Source organism: Oreochromis niloticus, linkage group LG15 (genome assembly GCF_001858045.2).
Source record: "Oreochromis niloticus isolate F11D_XX linkage group LG15, O_niloticus_UMD_NMBU, whole genome shotgun sequence".
Taxonomy (NCBI): Eukaryota; Metazoa; Chordata; class Actinopteri; order Cichliformes; family Cichlidae; genus Oreochromis; species Oreochromis niloticus.
The window spans coordinates 11,991,546-12,010,465 of NC_031980.2; the positions used below are offsets into that span (position 1 = coordinate 11,991,546).

The following is an 18,920-nucleotide window of genomic DNA, read 5'->3' on the forward strand; positions in this document are numbered from 1 at the left end:
TTAGTGAAGTGCAGCCTTCTAATAACTTTTTTTCTTCTCCTTCCCCTGTAGGTTCACGTTAATCTGCTTCTTATGGAAGCGCGAATGCAAGCAGAACTGTTATACGCTCTGAGAGCGATCACTCGCTACATGACATGAAGTGCTCTGGGCCTTGTTCTCATTGTCCCATTTTTATTTTATTTTTTCTTTCTTTCTTTTTAAATTTTACAGTCATCATTGCTGGGACATTTAAAGAAAACAAATCAAAAAGGGTGAGGGTGGGGGGGACGTTCGATTAAAATTGTGGAAGAGATGTGTTGAAGAGAGCCCGGTGTTGTGATGAGGCTTTGCTGGGTGGATGTTGAGAAGAAGATCAGAACAAATGGAGAGCAAGAAAATGACTGTTGGGAGAAAAGACATCTCAAACTACAGAAGTGGATCCACAAACTGTTTGTTGCCTGCAGTGCCATAACTGACCAAGAGAGGGCAACCTTGAGCCAACTCCTGCCCTGCAACACCGGAGGCATCCGGGGGACTAGTTTCAGTATTGCAGCGTACGGCAACCGAGGTTGCCAATCTCACCTGTTTCCTGGTGGAGTGAATACCCAGAAAGAAAAGCTGTGCAGCCAGAAACAGTCTGCACTTTGATTCTGTCGTTACTGTTATACGTGTTTTAGTTTCTTGAATACCTTTTTATTTCATTTTTTTTGTATTACGAGAAGTTGTCCTTGTGGTTGCTGTTGGCGGTAACTGGAGATGGACGCATAAACTTTTTTTTTTTTTAAAAAACGTGTGCCTGAACTATCCAGCACAGTGTGCATACGTGCTGATGCTGCTGCTCCCATGTTGTATTCAGTGGGGTCATATTGATCCCCAAAATCACCTCCTCACCCCCTTTCCAACCCCCACCCCACCCACTATATGAGCCCCTGTCCATTACAAATCCACTGCATTACACCCCTTCCCTCTTCTACCTTGTACCTAAATTTCAAATGTCAATGTAAGCTAATCCGAAAGTATGTGTGGAAAATAAGAACACTGTCTGAGCCCTTTGTGAGCGGAGATGCATGGATGAGTTGTTTTATGACTGAGAGGTGTGTGTGTGTGTGTGTCTTTCACAGAGATGATGGAGAGAAAGGCGGGAAAAAAGTACGTCTTGGAATTTAACCTCTCAAAAAAAAAAAAAAATTAAGCGAGGCACTTTGAAGGAAGACTTCTTGCTTCTGCTGTAGCTCTGGTTTTGTGACAATTTTTTTTATTGTTTTGTTGATGATGCCTTTTTTTTTTCTTTCTTTTATTCCCAGTGAGGAGGAGATGGGGAGAAAAAAAAAAAAAAAGCTAATCAAAAAAGTTAAGACACCAGGTTTTCAGGAGGGATTTGCTTCCAGTTCCTCTAACCATACCTTTTTAACTGTCTTCCGCTTATCCCAGCTGCCTGGTTGCCCTAACACTCTTCAAAAGCTTTGGATTGTGAATTTTACCAGTAAACGAATACCTCCTCTGTTCTTCTCTATTAAACATACAAGAAGTGCTCTTTGGTGAGCAGAGACGTTGTTGTTGTTGTTGGGCTGCCGCGCTCCCCGCTGCTCGGGGACCTACCGGGCCTACACCTGGCGGACTGCGCTCGATAACGTTCGAACGCAAGAGGTTGTAGCTGTGCTTATTTCCCCACTGGGAAAGTCTAACCAGTGCAAAAGCAGCTTCTTTTTTTTTTTCTCTTTATTTTGAACAGAGGTGTGAAACCTCTACTGTTTGTTTTCTTTGTTAATCATTTCAGTACTGCATTCTTCTGAGGCTGGATTTGAGACAGGTGACGGATGAATGAGTGACTATGATGATGAGGACTCTGATGAAAAAGGAATGGTACATTTGCAAGTGTTTTGAGAGGAGGTTTTCTGACTGTCAGTTACTGACACTTTTTATATGGAAATATATGAAAAAAAGATTAAAAAAAATAAACTAATATTAAATTGTTGTGTATCATTTTGTAGCTTTTTCCCAAAACAATGTAACGTGTGTTTCTTCATCAATAAGATTGTATAAAATGTGGAGAAATGCAGTTCAGGAATCAAACATTCAAAGCACAATCGGTGTCACCATCAGTTCACAGCTCGCTCAGATGCACAAGAACAGGAAATTAAATTGCCCATAGTCATTAGTAAGGATATCTGAGCGCTGTTATGCAAAAGATGACTTGTGAATTGACACAGGAGATTTACTTGCTCTCTGATAATGAAGCTGACTTCACCAACAGCAGGCTGGACCCAGGGGTATAGTTCAGTCTGCCGTCAGTACAGTCTAGGGACTTTGATGTGAATTTCATTTTACTGTATCAGAAGTGTGTAGTCCCCCTTCCTGTGGTGCGGTTGAGGCTTAAAGTTTCTCTTTGCTCCCGACCAGCTTTTGTCTCGATTCAAAGGAGGGGATTTCCTTGTAGGTCAAGTTACCTCACTTTCCTGTTTGCCTCTGTGTCACACCTTTCTGGGAAAAAGTGTTTCGCTCTCCAGATGAGGCTGGAAGTCTGTCAGAAGTTCAGGGTGATTCCCGTCGAGGCCGCAGAAGTCTGTCAATGTAAAATCACCAGCAGAAACTCAGCGTTCCTCCCCACTGGCCTTTACATTTTTCCCCACGATAATACAAAACAGGAACGTTTTTTTGTTTTGTTTTTTTTTTTACATTTTTAAATCAGACAGCCACCTGTCGCTCATATCATGCTGAGAAATCCTATGTATAGAACAATGTTTGCTGTCATTTCTGGCTATCGGATTGTTTTACCAGGTTTTGAAGCATTAGCTTGTTTTGTGGTTGTTCAAGGTCACCGTTGTGAGAAAACTGGGGTGGGAGTTCTACATTAAGTGCCGTTTCTGATTTGTTTCAATGTAATAACAGTGTGATTTTTGAAATGCTGTATGTTTAGGCTACTTGGTGTAACTCTGTAAGCACTGCCTGGCCCCATATCTGTGTCATAATAAAGCAAATGTGTTTTCTGCTCTTCATCTGCTATGCTTTTTTATTAAGTACAAGTTCAAATGCCACACAATCCACAAACGATAAAAGATTTACACATGAGGTAAATTCCAGGTCGGTCATCTGTTGTGTTTTAAAACAACATAAAACATTATGTACTGTACAATACAGTGCAAAGCCAGTCATATGAGTGTGCAAAAACATGTTTTTGTGCGTGATAAACCCTTAAAAGGTTTGTGGAACTGAAAGTGGATGATATGCAAATATGTGTCCATACATGTTCCAAAGTATAAAGGGCTCTCAACAAATATCACATCCACACACACCACCTTTTTTTTTTTTTTTTTTTTTTTAGAGTTTACATTAAGCCTGCTTGCTATATCCTGGATTATTACCTGTATGATTAGATAAAATTAAAACCTGAGATTTACAGTATAAGTGTTTCATATTGGCCTGTCTGGTCTGCAGCCTTTAAACTTTACTGGCTGTAACTTCACCCTTGGTGGAAAACATGACGGCTATGTGGAGCATATTCAGCATATTTAGAGGATTATAGTGCAGGAGTCGGCTGAGCTCATTTCAGCTCTGGTCTCGTGTGTTTTCTGCACAAAAAGGAAACTGCAAAACTTTACAGCCAGCTATACAAAGCTGCAGGTGGTGGCGTGTTTGATTGTAAAAGTATAAATTCAGTTTTTGCTGACACAAAACTCCACGCCCGACTCTCTCAGGTTGTCAGATCTGCAGACTGGAGCATCTTCATCAGTTTTTGAGCGACTGGTAGGAACTCTAACTCCCAACATGCTCTGTGGAAGTCCCTGAAGTCCTCGTTATCCGTCCACTTCAGAGCCTCCTCCTCATCTAAGGAATTTGTAAAGACAAGATTGGAAAGAGTGTGAGAGGGGAAGGTGGGGATATGTGTAACCCTCCCTTCCCCATGAGGGCCTCTGGTGTGAATCGGACATGTTTCCAGTGTGTCCCTCCCTTCTTATGCAAAAGGAGGGATACACATTCTCTCCTTATGTGTGAATCTTTACTAACACCAACCTAAGTATGCAGCGAGGATCTCCAGCAGCGATTCTCTCTCCTCAGTGTCTAATACTTTCTCTGAGCTGCCACCAGTCAGGTTCCACACGGCCTGGCAAATCTGGCCCGCCAGCTGCCAATCACCCAGTCCAAAGTCTCTCAGACAGTCCACTAGCCTGATCACACGCACACACACAGAGACACACATCATATGACTTTTACTAAGCGGATTCACATGACCTAGAGGTTTGTGAACTCCACTTCACTGGCCCTTTATCTAAAAAGAGGATAAAGGGTGGGTATAAAGAGGAAATAAAAAGTTTGAGCGTGAAGAACTGCACCACAGCCTCATAAATCCAAATTTACACATCGGTATGTTTGGATGAATCTGACAAGGATAAACATGAAAGCTAGATATTTAGGAACATCTTATTTGTAGCTGTGGAGTTGTTCGTCAGTTAAAGACCAGAAACCCCCACATCCCACCCCCCTTCCCAAAAAAACAAAATCCCAAGGAGGATGCCATGTGTGTACATAAAGTTAGTAATATTTTTCATAAATAAACCTTAAATAAATAACATCTTTGTCCTTTTATGCTTGCTTTTTTCAAGCCCTTTGGAATTAACAGGCAATCTGACCACCTAGTCCGACATGTTGAATTCAATAATTAGCAGTATAATAGTGACTCTAGTGATGTACAGTGATGATGATCACAGCGTGCTTTCATCCTTACTTGGCAGAAGCCCCCTCCACCGTGAGACAGACCCTGCTGGGAGGATCCAGAGCCAGGTTGGTGAGGACCCCGCAGGCTGCAAAGCACATCTCGTTGCTCTTTGAGTCGAGCAGTGTTACCACAAACCGGTGCACTTAGGAGGGAGGAAGATGGCAGCGTGAGTGAGGGAGTGCACCAAGACAAGGCGAGGCAAAGATAAGAGAGCCGCTATCACCAGAGTTCAGCGGGCATGCTGACTGTAGCTGGCCTTGCAGATAAGTGTAGCCTAAACATGACATAATCATATGCATTGGTGGGTCCTGCGTCTGGGTTTTCTGTGCCTAAGTGTTAAAGAGGGTTTCCTGCAGTAAACTTAGGCTCACTGTCTCTGCTCTACCTGAGAGAGTATGAAAACTGCATTTTCATGCACCTTTGTTTCGCATGATGAAGTTCCGAACGTCCTCGTAATGCGACAGGTTTCCATAGACGCGAACGGCCTCGAGCATGGCTCCTGTACTAGAGCTGAGGAGCAACTTCAACATCACTGTGGAGCAAAGAAAAAGAAAGAGTTGGAACTTAAAAAAATATATATATCTATTTTGTCCTCTCTGGCTTGCCGGCCTTACGCTTTGCAATATGGAGCTGATTGTGTTTGATGGCAGAAGTCTCTTTCTGGTAGAAGGACAGGTTGTTGATGGCGGCGGCCACATTGACTAGCAGCTCCTCACTCTCCTCCACTTTCCTCAGCTCTGTGGCACCAACCCCCCGACACACACACACACACACACACACACACACACACACACACACAAAGACACAAAAATCAGTGTAACATTAAATTATTTTGTGCGTCTGCCATCAGGAACACACCTTCACGCTCCTGAAATTCTACAGCTTGCCATTCATTGAGTGTTGGCACACTCCCAGCTGAATCCTATATAAAGTGAATGTGACTCCACTGAAATGCATACTACGATTTTTAAAATCTACTTCCACGGTTTAAATATGAAAAAATACACGCAGAACTAAAGTGACCAGCCTGTGAGTTTCGCGTTTAGCTCTGCTGAACTAATGTGACAGTGACATTATGATTAAAAATAGCTGCTATCTGTGGTTAATTTTGGCCTTCTACAGTTGGTTTGATCGTGAGCTGGCACACAAAGGTCAAAGTGACCGAGTGCAACCAGCCGTGACACCATGAGCAGCCTGAAAACAAGGCCTGCTCCCAATATAGCAGCAGATGTCTTGTGCTCGGTCATAAATCGTGAATATTGCGGTCGCGCTGTCAACCGTCGCCTGCGTCACTCGGAAGATGGTTTCTGGTTCTGACTGGAAGCGCCGCTTTGTTCCCTCAAAAGCTCTTTAATGTGAGCGCCTCGGCCCGTCGCGATCTTAATCAAAACAGGACATCAATCAGCCCAATCTGCTCTTTCATTCTCAGCTCAGATTTTGTCTTCCCCTCTCAGTAATTTTTTGTTTCTGCCTTCAGTTGCTTCTCTCCACAATCGCCCTTACCTGATGTGCCCCTCGATCTAATAATGCCCCCACCTTTTTTTTCACTAGTTTGACCTCTGTGTTGTTTGTGAAAATTTGACTGTGTAGGAGGCAGGCAGCAGAAAATACAGAGCTTAACGCCCACCCGTGTATCAGTTCAACCTGTCCTGAAACCATCTAACCACATGGGAGATATTCACACACGCAAACCGAGTCGGCTGTGAGATGTCACAGAACATCCTGCTCATGCAGTGAAGCGCTTCTTCTGTCAGCCTTATTAAAAAAAAAGAAAAAAGAAAAAGAAGAAGAAAAAAAAACAGGTAAACCGAAAGAGGATGTGCTGCAGAGCAAACAGAAAGTACTGAGAGGAAACTGAATGATGGAATGAACAGACAGATATGGAGTGTGTTTTCGTGTTTTTGACAAAAGTCATGTCTTGTTCCCAGCACAAGGGAAGTGGTTGTGTACCTCATAGGTACTTATGGTGCACTAAACCGCTATATTTAAACCTATCAGAACTCCAGATGTTTACATGCTGCTTTTGTTGCGTAGCATGAAAAAACAGGCCACTGTTAAGCCTGCTGACTGCTTCATCTTCTTTAACCTAATAAAGGATCTGACTTAAAGAAGATGAAGCTGCTCCTTCCTTGTGCTCACCAAGTGTCTCCATCAGAAGCCGAACGCAGGCTGTGTCTGCGGCCACAGGTGGACCCACGACGGGGTGGATGCACATATTCGCCAGCACCCTGACCAGCTTCACCAGCACGTCGTCAGCCACCTGTGGTCTGACGGGAGGAGAGGCTCCTTTCTGCACGACTGTGTGAGGTGGCCCATCTTTTCGCTGGTAGATGTCGTACAGCCAGAGAAGCGTGTGCATGCAGCCGTTGCACTGAAAGAGCTCCAGCCGGGGCTCGTCGCTTTTGGCTGTGAGATTCCCGAGGGTGAAGAGGAGGCGCACGACGAGGTCCTATGAACAAGCGGTGGAGATCGGTGGAGAAACATCAGTTTATGGATTTAGATTTATTAGATGTTTGCTTAGGTAAAAAAGAAACTGACAAGGAAATCAAGTGTTTTAAACTACTTCCTGGGGTTACCGGCTTTGTATCAATGAATCTGCTTACATTTCATGCTTAGTGCATTATTATTATTGCCTTTTTATTTCTTAGAGACCAGCAGGATCTGTTGAACTGTCTAAACTGACACTGTAAAGGTTTGGCTTTTTTAATAAATCCACTAATCTTTATTCTAACCACCTGATTCTCTATCAGCAATGTTTGATCAGTACATTTATATTCGACTATCCTGAGCAGAAAGAGGCTGATTGTGTGTGACACTACCTACAGGACAGCAAGCCTCTCCTGTCATGCAGCACGAGCACCTGTGTCACTCAGAGTTTAGAGTTGTGTAGATTGGTTTGACTGCGATTACACAATATTTTGTCAATGAGTTACCACGCTTATGGAAAACAACTACGTCACACCCTACAGAGCAGGTGAGAGCGCACTCGTGTCTCCCATTAACGTGTACCGACCCTGATATGAAGACGGGACGTGGTGTCCCAGGATGTTTATTACATGTTTTGCTATCCAGTGTGTTTATGTTTATGCGTGTGTGTTTGTATCTGTGGGTGTCAGTTTATTCCAAATGAAATGAGAAGCACTTGTGAGTCGAGTCTAGTTGCCAAAGTCCCACATTCATCCTCTCCTCTTCCCTCCATATTCCCTTCCTTCCTTCCCTAGTCTAGCTTCCCTTCCACCTCTGTATCACTTCTTCTTCTGTGCCTATTCAATCTTTCCTTCTCTCCTCCATTTTCATCTCTTTTTGCATACTCATCTGGTTATTTAAATATCAACTCAAACACACAGCAGAGGAGAAATGTTTATAGTAATAAACAATTCATATAAAAAAAGTAAACTGTCCAGCAAAGGTGCATAAGTAACTTAGCGTAAAAACCCCCCACCTCTCTTTAATTCTGAAAAGTCTCGAGCACACACAAGAACACAGAGGAGGCTTGTGGACTCACCTGTTTTTGGTGATGTTTGCTCAACAGCTCTAAAAATAGCTGGTAGCAGTCGGGGGTCTGAGCCAGGGCGAGGCGGCACTCAGAATATGAAGAAAGTTTACTGAGGGTGAGAGGGGACAAAAAATACCATAGACCACTCCACTCAACTCACTGCCCTGCTAGGGTGACTAAATGTGGTGACATTAAATCAACATGGCAAATGCATTGATAGATCTGAGCTGATTATTATTTTTATTATCACGCGAAAACACATTTTTAAAAAGCTAATTTTCTTTATTTTGGACTTCATGAATTATTCTTATCACATATTGATAAACTGATGAGGCTGGGGTTACAGAAAGAGAAAGATGGGGACGCAAATTGTGCTTGATTGCTTCAGTTTGGCGTTGGTATGAAGATCAGAGAATGCTTAGTCTGTATTATCTCTACGACCTTTCAAAAGGTTGTCAAAATATCACAGAGCACTTATTCCAAAGTAGATTTGCAGTTACCATTATATACAGTGTGTATCCACTCACTGGACACTTTATTAGGTACACTTTGCTTGTTCAAGAAACCATTTTGATGCTTTGAGCTTTGTGACATTGTGCATTTAAAGAGGTATATATGATTAAGACACACTGAGTTGCTGTCATGTGATTGATTCGATATTTATGTTAACAAGCAGCTGGACAGATGCACTTAATGAAGTGACCAATGAGTTTAACTCCACCCATGAGCATGTTTTTTTATCATATGTCCTAAAAATCTATGTACTTTCCTGAGATTCCACCTCTGTGTATGTAGTAAGCATGATTTAGGTGAGCAAGTTCACATAGATTATGATTCTGTATCTTGTAGTTATTCACAGTACTGGACAGTTAAAACTCTGATAAGTGAACGCAAGTCAAACAGGCCATCAAACATAAGAGAGGGTGACGTGTCATATTTTTCCATAGGTGTAGTTAGAAAACCAGACGTCGAACCACCTCTACATGCTACATAATGCTGAAAAATCTTGTGTTACTGATCTAACATCATGCGAACCTAGACATCATGGAATAGAAAAAAGAATAAAGGGGAAACTAACAGGGACCTTTAAAGTGTGATTTAAGTAAAAAAACAGAAATGGATCTGTGGATTTTCGATACCTGTAAATTCTGGAAATGTTCATGCAGACATCCTGATCTTCACAGTGTTGCCGCAGCACTTGGCAAAGCGCTGGTAGTATGGAGAATGAAACAAACAGTGGACGGGACTCATGGAGATCAGCAAGATTCCTCAGGATCGTTGTCAGCTACAGAGGTGAAAGACAGAAAAGAGTCTAGTGTAGGTTAGCAAAGAAAAATACACCTAGTACATTAATGGTTTGTAATAACGCCAGAGCTTGTGACGCTGGCCTGTTCATCGTGGTGTACAACATAGCAACTGGAAACTTCCCACTGCTGATCAGGATATCCTTCACTGCACACACTGAACAAATATATGGGACTGTTTTCTTTCATCTGTGCAATATCTCTAAAATTAGAAACATCCTGCTTCAGAGTGAGTGAAGCTGAAACACTCACTAACACTACTTTTAGATTGGACTTGTAATTCATAATGATCAGGTTGTTCTGAAAGTTCAGTGAAAAGCCTTCAATTGATCCAAAACGCTGCAACGAGAGTAAAATCACAAGACTTCAGGACAGGACAGGACATCCTGCAATGCACTGAGCACTTCCTCTCCACTCACTTCTTTTCACCCCATCCCCCCAACCGGCCACAACAGATGGCTGTCCCTCCTCGAGCCTTGCTCTGCAGGAGGTTTCTTCCTGTTAAAAGGGAGTTTTTCATTCCCACCGTCACTAAGTACTCGCTCAAAGAGGGTCGTTTGTTTTTTGGGGGTTTTCCAAAAAAACATCGTACAGTCTTTACTTAAGAGTTGAACTGAAGTGCGAAAATAAATCATTCTATGATAAGAGGGAAACAGTCAAGTAAACAGCAGTACCGAAACTACCCTGAAAGTCATCTTGTGCTTATTTCGCCTTCATCAATGAGTCATGTTAGATATGAAATGAAGCACAGGTTGACAGTTTGTTTACTTGGGCCAGTTTCTGTGGTTGGCAGCAATAATTTTCAGTGCAGTCAAGCAGGCTGTTACTTGTGCAGCACAGGATAATATTCTCGTGGGGCACAATAAATACCAGACATTAACCAAAACATTTGATAGTGGAAAAATCTGCATCAGTCAAAAAACTGGTACATTTTTTACTGATATGGTTTAACATCTTTGTTTTAAGAAGAAATATATATGAAACAAAAATTTGATGCTTTTTAATCGGTACCTGTACGAGGATGTGGCCTGCTATGGGGAGGTTGGTTTCTTCTACTATGCAGAGTTTCTGGATGAGTTTCTGTGCCACACCTAGGAAGTTTTTATCCAGCAATATTCTGAGGATTTCAGCATTTCCAGAGAGAAATTTCAAAGTTCCAACACAATACAGGATTGCTTCTCCAGATGCAGACACATGTTCATTGCTTAGCATCCTCAGCAATGAATCTAGACACAGAAAACATTTGTTGTTATCATAGAGAATAGATACCGAATAGATAACCACTATGTTTTCTACTGTGTCATCCTGACCAATGACTGAGCTGTTCTGGAAGAGGATGTCGTTGCTTTCACTGCGGCTGATCTGGAAGATGAGTTTACAGATGTTGAGCAGGTTGTTTCCACTGACGCACAGCTGGGGAGAAAAATACAAAAGAATTCACATAACTTTTTGTATAAAATAGTGGGGATGCTTTGTGACAGAGATAAGTAGCAGACATGCTGACAAGCACACACCCCCGCAGACAACCTTGCAAACTCACAGATGACTCACAGCAAGGCACAGCTGGGCAATGTGCATGTTGAGCTGGGCATAGTTGAGGTCAATGAGTCGGAACAGTGTTCGAAGTATCCCTGACCTCTTCTTACAGCGCCGACCGAGCATGTCCGCCTCTGCCAAGGTGCCGTGGAGACGGTCACACAAATCACACAGGCGGTCAACCGAGCCCTCGGAACCGCCTTGCAATGCAGGCAGAGCACACACATTTCAAAAAAACAAAGTCAAGTTTAGGACAGCATGTGCAAAACTCACAATAAGGGGAAACATGTATTTGTATAAATACAGATCAGAGATGTTTTTTGTCTTTCATATGCGTACATTACAATAGCTCTCCTATCCGTGTGTGGTTGCGAATCAATAATCCTTTGGTCAGCAGAAAATGAACATTTTCCTTCCTCTTCCAAGAAGCGGCTTTGGATTTCATTGGTAATATGCAGGGGAACAATTCAGCGACAGGCAGCTGTGCTCTTTAGTGGAGGAAGAGAAAGGGTGGAGTTTTTCCTTGTTTTCGAGGTAAAATAAATGTTTTCCCAGCATAAATAGCAGGGCCTGGCCATGTCTAAAAAAGGTTGGACCCAGTCTAACACTCAGCACTTCACTGCAATATCTCTCTCTGAATCTGAAAGGTGTTTTATGCATGCACCAGAAGGCCCTTGGTACAATAAATATTTAATATTTATCTTTCAAATGAATTTTCCATTAAATTTGTAGAATGTTAAAATATTTACAGCCATAGATTTCATTTTATGGCTGTCAGACTCCAGTTGCAGGCAAGACAATTCTGTATGGATGCCAAGCATAACACTACTCTTTCTTTCTTTGGCAGCTAAAATGACAGTACTTTTTCATTTTGTGAGTCTTTATGCATGACTATCTGCCAGTGTTGAAAAATCTATTTTTCAGCCTGCTGGCTGTAAATAAAAAGTGCTCTTGAAACACAGGAAATAGGTATGGATATGAGAAGGTTAGCACAAATAAAAAGATAAAAATAAGTGCCTTAACCACAATCCATTTTAGATTGGCTCTGGAAACATTCAGGCCCAAAGGGTTATATATAATATTTTGATGATTTGAATGCATTTGAATGTTCTATATTTGCACTGTGTTTCGGGGGTTTCTCTATTACACTGGCCACAATACCTGCAGCAACACTCTCTAGTTTTTGAAGGAGAGGAACGATCACATTATTCCACATCAGTGACTCTGCATCCTCCTCTGCGTTGCCCTTGTTGTCTCCACGCTCTGGCTCTGAAATGTGCAGAGAGAATTGCAGTTAGCCAATTACCACCTCAGAAAACAAAAGCGACAACCACAGTTCACAAGTTCACAGTCTTAAAATATAACAGCAGGAAGTTTGATGCCACAGTGAAAAGGTCACCATCCACAGCTAGGCTTCCTCTGATTTGTCGGCATGTGGGCATGTGAGCTTGCGCACGTTAACTTGTGCAATCTCTTGCACACAGTGTGCCTGTTTTTTTGGGGTTTTTTGCTGAAAATTTGCATAACCCCTTGCTTGGTGTGATGCAGGAAGCTGTGGCTGCACAAACCAAAACTTCTCTAACCTATTGGCTGACTGCCTGTCGTGGCAAAACTTGCGCCTTTAGCAACAACACCCCAATCAAAGTTTATTTCTGTTGCACGTGAAACCTTTCTGGGCTCAAGAGTAAACAGAGAGATTTCATATTTAGATCTGTTTGTACTAATTTTGCTCTACATTGTGCCTGAGTGAAACCAAGTACACTTCTACTTTTACACGCTGTACAAAATGTACCATTTGTGTTTATTATGCACAACATCATACAAAACAAGACAGTGAGCTTCATTTAGTGGATGTGAACAAACCTGCTGTGCTATCTCCTTTGCAGTCTTTGGGTCTTACTCCTGAGTCCACATCACTCTGCACCATTCTGAAAAACACACAAAGAGCCTGACTATATAGGGTTTAGGAAAATACACAAATATAGTTAAAATGAAGAGGCTCTAGGGGCTTTGGCTCTTAAAAAATAAAATGCATTTATTATTATTATTATTTATTTATGTTTTGCTGATTTTACACCCTGTGAACAAAACTTAAGGTCTATTTTCATCATCAAGCACTAGGTGTCACTGTTGCAACAGTGATTGAAACGTGTATGGGCTCCGCTGCTTCACTGTATCTGTGTGTCTGTGCATGTACATTTGCACCCATGCAGATATGTGTGTATCTGAAAGTTTCTGTGTTACCACTTTTTAATTTTAATTTTTTTTGTTTGTCTAGAGGTGTGCTGCTTTGCAGGATGCACAACTGCAATCCCCAATAGACAGAAACTAAGATCTCAGCTTTGTGGGCAGTCTGGTTAAAGGTGTTCATGCTTTGTCACTGCGAGCTGTCTCCAAAGCCTTACAGTTTGTTCTGCAATAACCGTAATGTGCTCCCCAAAACACGCCCAAGTGTCATGCTGTGTTATGTGTTGTGGCTCGCCCTTGCATGTCACTCTTAGATCTGAGTGTCTGCATTTAAACTCTGCACTGTTCCACCCACACTCAAAGATAATGACTCAGTGCTCCAGTATATTCTATATCACATGACAGGTGCCGTTTCTTATGAGCAATTAATACCAGCTGAGAAAATCCTAATGACTTTCTGTAACTGTAAGATTTACTGCAAAAAGCACACAAATATGTAAAGAGGGAATCAGCTTTAAAAACATTGAAAGGTGTAAACACTTCTGTAGAAGACAAAAATAAGGACTGAAGCTTCTGTGATATAACAGATTAACTCTCAGGATTTGTTATTTCTTTGAACTTTTACATACAAGTGACAGATATGAGATTTGGCAGCAATTATCTTTTCATTTCAATGAAGAATCCTCAGAAGAAGCTTGTTTGATGCTCTTTCATTAATATACAGTTTTGGGGCATTATAAAATAGCACACTCACCTTGGTGATTTGATGAATGTTAAAATTTGGCACACAGGGCATATGGAGTAGGGAGTGTTGGCTGAGGTATGCTACAGTGAATGTCAGGGGGCTTTAGCTCTGTATGATAGGATTAAGAGCCCGATAATAAGGCCTCTTTGTGTGATTCGGCATTCTCGGAGACATGACCTCATCCCTGTCTTAGGCCTGGCCAGTGCACTGCAGTCACAATACACGTTGCTGCCAGCCTTGCCCAGATGGGCACCCAAATCTAATAGAGAGCCATTTGGAGCTATAGAGCTCTGGCTTATTGGAGAAAAAGAACCTAGTGGATGTCTAATCTCCCCTATCTTTATATCTCATCCAACTCATCATATTAATCTGTCAAGCTGCGTCCATTTCCACTTGCAGTTAGTGTGCTTCTGCCTTGGCTCTATGTGATTTTTCATTGTTCTCCTCTGTCTAATGTCTCTTTTATATAGTTCCTTGCAACACTAAAGAACTGTGCTTTAAAAACTCTGACCTAGAAAGAATCAAAAAGGGGAAGTCTTCAAGCCCATTTTGTGTAATAATAACATGACCCTGGTTTTCTCACTTGGGACTTTTCTTTGTCAGCAACAAGTTATACAAACATAGCGTGTTAACTTGGTATTAGGTAGGGGGTTGAGCTTGGGGGCATGGCCCAGATTTCCTGTAAAAGTGTTTTATGGTCTGGTCACCCCCCTTCAGCAGCCCCAACTGCCCCACCCAATCAATAGGCGAATGGATTGTAACGACAGCCCCCGACCTCACGGTCAGAGTTATGCCCCTCATGCTGACACACAGCTGATGAGGTCGGCAGAAAAAAGCAGAGCTTTTAGCCTCTGTGCACTATGGAAGTGTAAAAGCTGACATTTGCTAGTAATGACAGATAGAGACAGTTTCGATGGGAAGAAGAAGCTCGACTTGACCAACATATGGTGTACAGTGACGTATATGAGGATTTAAAAGGGGTCGCGTGCCTGAAGTTAAAGAATTCATTCTATCTATTTGTTAGTGACCCCACTGCTGGTCTAACTGACTTCAGCTATTCGGCTACAGTTGACCATATGAACAATGGTTGGCCGTGGGTCAAGCAGACGATAGTTTTAAAATCCTTTTACTTTGGAATAAGTTCACGACAAGTTTAGTGATGATTAAAAGGAATAGTCCCTACTTTTGACTTATTGCCTCATTTACATTTTTCTGCAAATGGAAGAAGTATTCTCAAAGAGATCACTTTTTTTTAAAAAGTATTATTTAAGCAGCAAAATAAAAATACTGATAAAGTTAGTCCCTGTAGAACTGCATGTACTGACAGTTACAGGGATGGGCATTTAGGTACAAAATAAACAACTATATTCATATCAGCTTTACTGACGTATTTGCTGCTTTGATCCTCTGCCCAGTAGTCTGGTTTACTTATGAACCACAACCCAAAGACAATATAAGAAAGAGAGGAAACAAAGCAAGGAGGAGAGGGAGAAGGATTTGAAAAAAAGCAAAAAAAAAGGGAGGCCCAATCAGCTCAGTAGTAATGGCTACCCCTGCACACTTGCGTGTCAATAAATCTTAAACTCATTGTCGAACTGTCATTACAGTTAAAGATCGGGAGGGTGGAAGGGTGGAGAGCGAAGGACATACTGTTTCTTCCAAGTGAAACAGAAGAACAGAAAGCGTACCTTTGACTTGCTGCTGTGCGAGGGCCGGGTTTGACAGGACCACTGTAACCTGCGGTGTGGTCTGTACTGGAAAGTTGCTTAGCTGACAGCTGCTTTTGTCCTGGGCCTGCATTCAGTGGCTCTTTCACTGAACACGTGGAAAAGATGTGGCAAGAAGTTATTTATAGCAACGTTTCTATTTCCTTCATTAGGTAAAAGTACAAGTGCCTATTCATACACATTAACACAGTGCACATATACAGTAAATGTATACAGATAAAGGGCTTAGTCAGTCTCCATTATCTGTTTTACTGCTCTAAATAGCTGAGCAGTTTTGTAGGGAAAGGTTTGAGAGTGAGTAGTCATTTTCCACTCAAAACAGCAGCCATATATTATGCTTTTTACCAAGCCCCACCACAGAGAATGTAAATCAGGTAAAATGTCAGCATGTGAATGGCTCCATTCATTCCCCTGTCAGAAAACTGCTTCAGCACTCGTGTCTATGCAGGACACGGAGCAAAATGAATAATGTGTTGTTGTTGTTTTTTTTTTTTAAATTTATCTCGTACATATTAAACAGTTCCTAATAAACTGGGTTATTAGCATTTCATAGTAAGCACAGTAAGGGTGCTTTTTTTTTTACTACGATCTCTTGTACTGTAAGTTGACCTTCATTAACATCCCCCCCCCCCCCCCCCTTTACCATTTTGGTGTCCTTCTAAAGGCGGTAACCTGGTGAGAGATCCAGGTCTGAGGAGCCGTGCTCGTACTCCTGCCCCTGCCAGCCCCCTCCGTGCTTTCACTGGGCTAGTAGGAGGTTTGGGTAAGGCTTTGAATGGATCGTCAGCATCGCAGGGGACTGAAAACTTTGGCTTCTGGCAAAGCACAAACATCAAGCGCTGAGTATTAGCCAGAGGAAAAATTCACTTGAGACATCAGAACTTTTATGAGCAGAGAAATTTCATTGCATTTATTGCTTCCTTTGCATTTGTCTTTTAAAACTTAAATGCTATTTAATTAGCATATTTAGCTAGTGCACAGAGGTGTACTGGCCTATTATCCCATTTATTGCTTTGCTCCAAGATTACAAGTTTATTTATCCACTGAAGATTAGAAGTGTACATACTGAAAATGTACCCTTATTCTGGGATAACCTTCCTCCTTAGACTACAATGCATATTTTGTGTTAATGTGTGATAAGAACATACATGATCCAAAGGAGAGAGGCGAGTCCCTGAACCTGGCCTGGAGTCTGAAGCATCAAAACTTTGAGCATGAAGGCTACAGAGTAAAAAAAACAACAAAAACAAACGATTACTTTCATCAGAACCAGAGTTTATTTTAGATCTTGACAGAAGTGCCATTTCTGACTAACCTAAAAGTAGAAGGTGGTCTGTTGTCACGGATAGATGCGCTCCCAAAAAGTTGTCTATGTCCATCTCTGGGAGTAAATGGCCGGTGGGTGGACTGAACTCGCAGGGACTGTCTGACCTCATTTACTATCTCTGCACACGTTTTCCTCAAAGCGTTGCGCCGGGGCATCAAGGGGCTGCAGATCTCATGTTTCGTCTCTGTAGAGGCCATATAGGCCTAACTGACATGTGTTAAGAAAGTCCACTGATGATTAAATAATGTCATTATATGTAAAGATACAGGGTGTATCACTAATGGGATACCCAGAGGTACGTGTTACCTCAAAATGAACAGTAGGTGTAAAAGAAGCAATGCAAAATCACCCTAAAGCCCTGTATTCAGTCTCACTTCAGTAAAAGTATGGAGACAAAATGTAAAGCATCAACAGCAAAAGCAGTAATTACCACAGCACAAGGATCCTCCTTACTGGATTATTGTTATTATAAATTAAGCTCCCTGTTATTTTATAAATGAATCGGTTAAATGGTGAATTCATAAAAACATCAGAATAAAATCAATGATTCCCATGATAACTGGCCCATGCTGATAAACTGAAACACTTTCACTTATACATAAAAAAAAACTAAATGGAGAAAAGAAAAACTTAAGCTCAAGAGGAACTAATTTTAAGCCACCTAATTAGCTAAACTATAATTGTTGTTGAATTACAAAATTCACACTAATTGTTTCTGCTCAGCTAAATGATCAGCTTTAACTAGATTATCATTAACACTTCATCATATTTTATTAGACTATTCATTTTGTGTGTCAAATCTTTAACTGTACACACCTAGTAGCTAGAACTATCAGATGAATCGCAAACAACAGAACAAAAACCTGCAATCTAAAGTGAAATTTGATTAAGTAATTGTAAACCGCAGGATTAAAGGTAAGTAATCTGTAAGACATACTTTAAGATTATACTGAAGTAGCCTAACAACAGACAAAACCGCTATCAGAACTGCAGATGGAACCAGGAAAGTACTAAAGTAGAGTTTTTTTGGTTTTGTTTAGTTTTCTGTGGTAGACTATATATATAAATACATTTACAAATAAATTATAAGTAATTAACTTCAAGATAACTTTTCCCTGAACCTAAAGCCCTGAGCTGGAAGTTCCTCTGCGCGTTCACGCTCCGTCTCCATGGCGACAAAGTGCCGCTATGGTAGCTTGAACAACAAACCCTGGAAAGAAAATAACCTAAGCATTCACCAAACAATGCTAAACTGTTTATTTGTCCCAGTGAGAGCAGGAAAACCGAGTTATTTATTATGAATGAAAGCCTGAACATTACTTAAACGGTTATTGAAGAAAGCTGGAGCACTTACCGTTAGCCCCCTTTAAGGTCCTCTATGGGTAACAGTGGGGAAAAACATCAGTCGAGCCCTTAAAGTGGGATTTCACGGCCAAAAGAAAAAGCCAGTGATACCTAAAACTTGCTAAAACTGTTCTCGTTTTTGACAACAACCTAGCCTGACGATATCACGTGCACGAGCTCCAGTGAGTGTCTCTCTCTCTCTCTCTCTCTCTCCCCCCCTCGCGACACGGTGACGCGCCTGCGCATGTTAGGAAGGAAACTGAAGCAAACACGAGTTTTACTCAGCAATGTGAGGACATATATACATAAGTTGTTACAAGTTTTCCTAACTTAACACGTGTCAATAATCGTACTGATAAGTACAGTGAATTAACTAATGACAGAGGAAACTTGAAAACAATCAAAAGTATTTTATTTATTCAGGTGTTGCAGCTGGGAAGGCTTTGTGGATGCAAGCTCTGGTCCTGGATCAAAGACCTGTACATTCTTGTATGTATTTTCACTTTATTTTAGTTGCTACAACGAGGACATTAATATGCAGAGGCACACAAATGGAAACTG

General features: G+C 41.5%; 2 protein-coding genes across 4 annotated transcripts in view; one reads left to right on the forward strand and one right to left on the reverse strand.

Annotated features, from left to right (window-relative positions):
- The window catches only part of sesn1 (sestrin 1), a 65,056-nt gene extending 62,953 nt beyond the window's left edge, over window positions 1–2,103 (forward strand). For both annotated transcript variants that reach the window (XM_005454619.4, XM_013274215.3), the window contains one exon: window positions 52–2,103. In XM_005454619.4, coding sequence (XP_005454676.1) covers window positions 52–138 — 87 coding nt within the window. In that variant the 3' untranslated portion in view covers window positions 139–2,103. The remainder of the gene's footprint in view (window positions 1–51) is intronic.
- Window positions 2,104–3,276: 1,173 nt separating this feature from the next.
- Window positions 3,277–18,627, reverse strand: armc2 (armadillo repeat containing 2). Of its 2 annotated transcripts, none has more exons than XM_003449869.5 (18): window positions 18,370–18,627; window positions 17,004–17,218; window positions 16,837–16,909; window positions 16,332–16,503; window positions 15,650–15,776; window positions 12,893–12,957; window positions 12,191–12,298; window positions 11,045–11,229; window positions 10,804–10,906; window positions 10,505–10,719; window positions 9,329–9,474; window positions 8,199–8,298; window positions 6,833–7,142; window positions 5,308–5,430; window positions 5,112–5,225; window positions 4,703–4,835; window positions 3,991–4,145; window positions 3,277–3,804 (listed from the first exon to the last, which is right to left on the reverse strand). In XM_003449869.5, the coding sequence occupies exons 2-18, from the start codon at window positions 17,210–17,212 to the stop codon at window positions 3,671–3,673; spliced, it is 2,472 nt and encodes an 823-aa protein (XP_003449917.1). In that variant the 5' UTR covers window positions 17,213–17,218; window positions 18,370–18,627; the 3' UTR covers window positions 3,277–3,670. The 2 variants fall into 2 exon arrangements, with proteins under 2 accessions (XP_003449917.1, XP_005454678.1); XM_005454621.4 differs by having other exon boundaries at window positions 17,004–17,222; window positions 18,370–18,626.
- Between the last annotated feature and the right edge of the window lie 293 nt (window positions 18,628–18,920).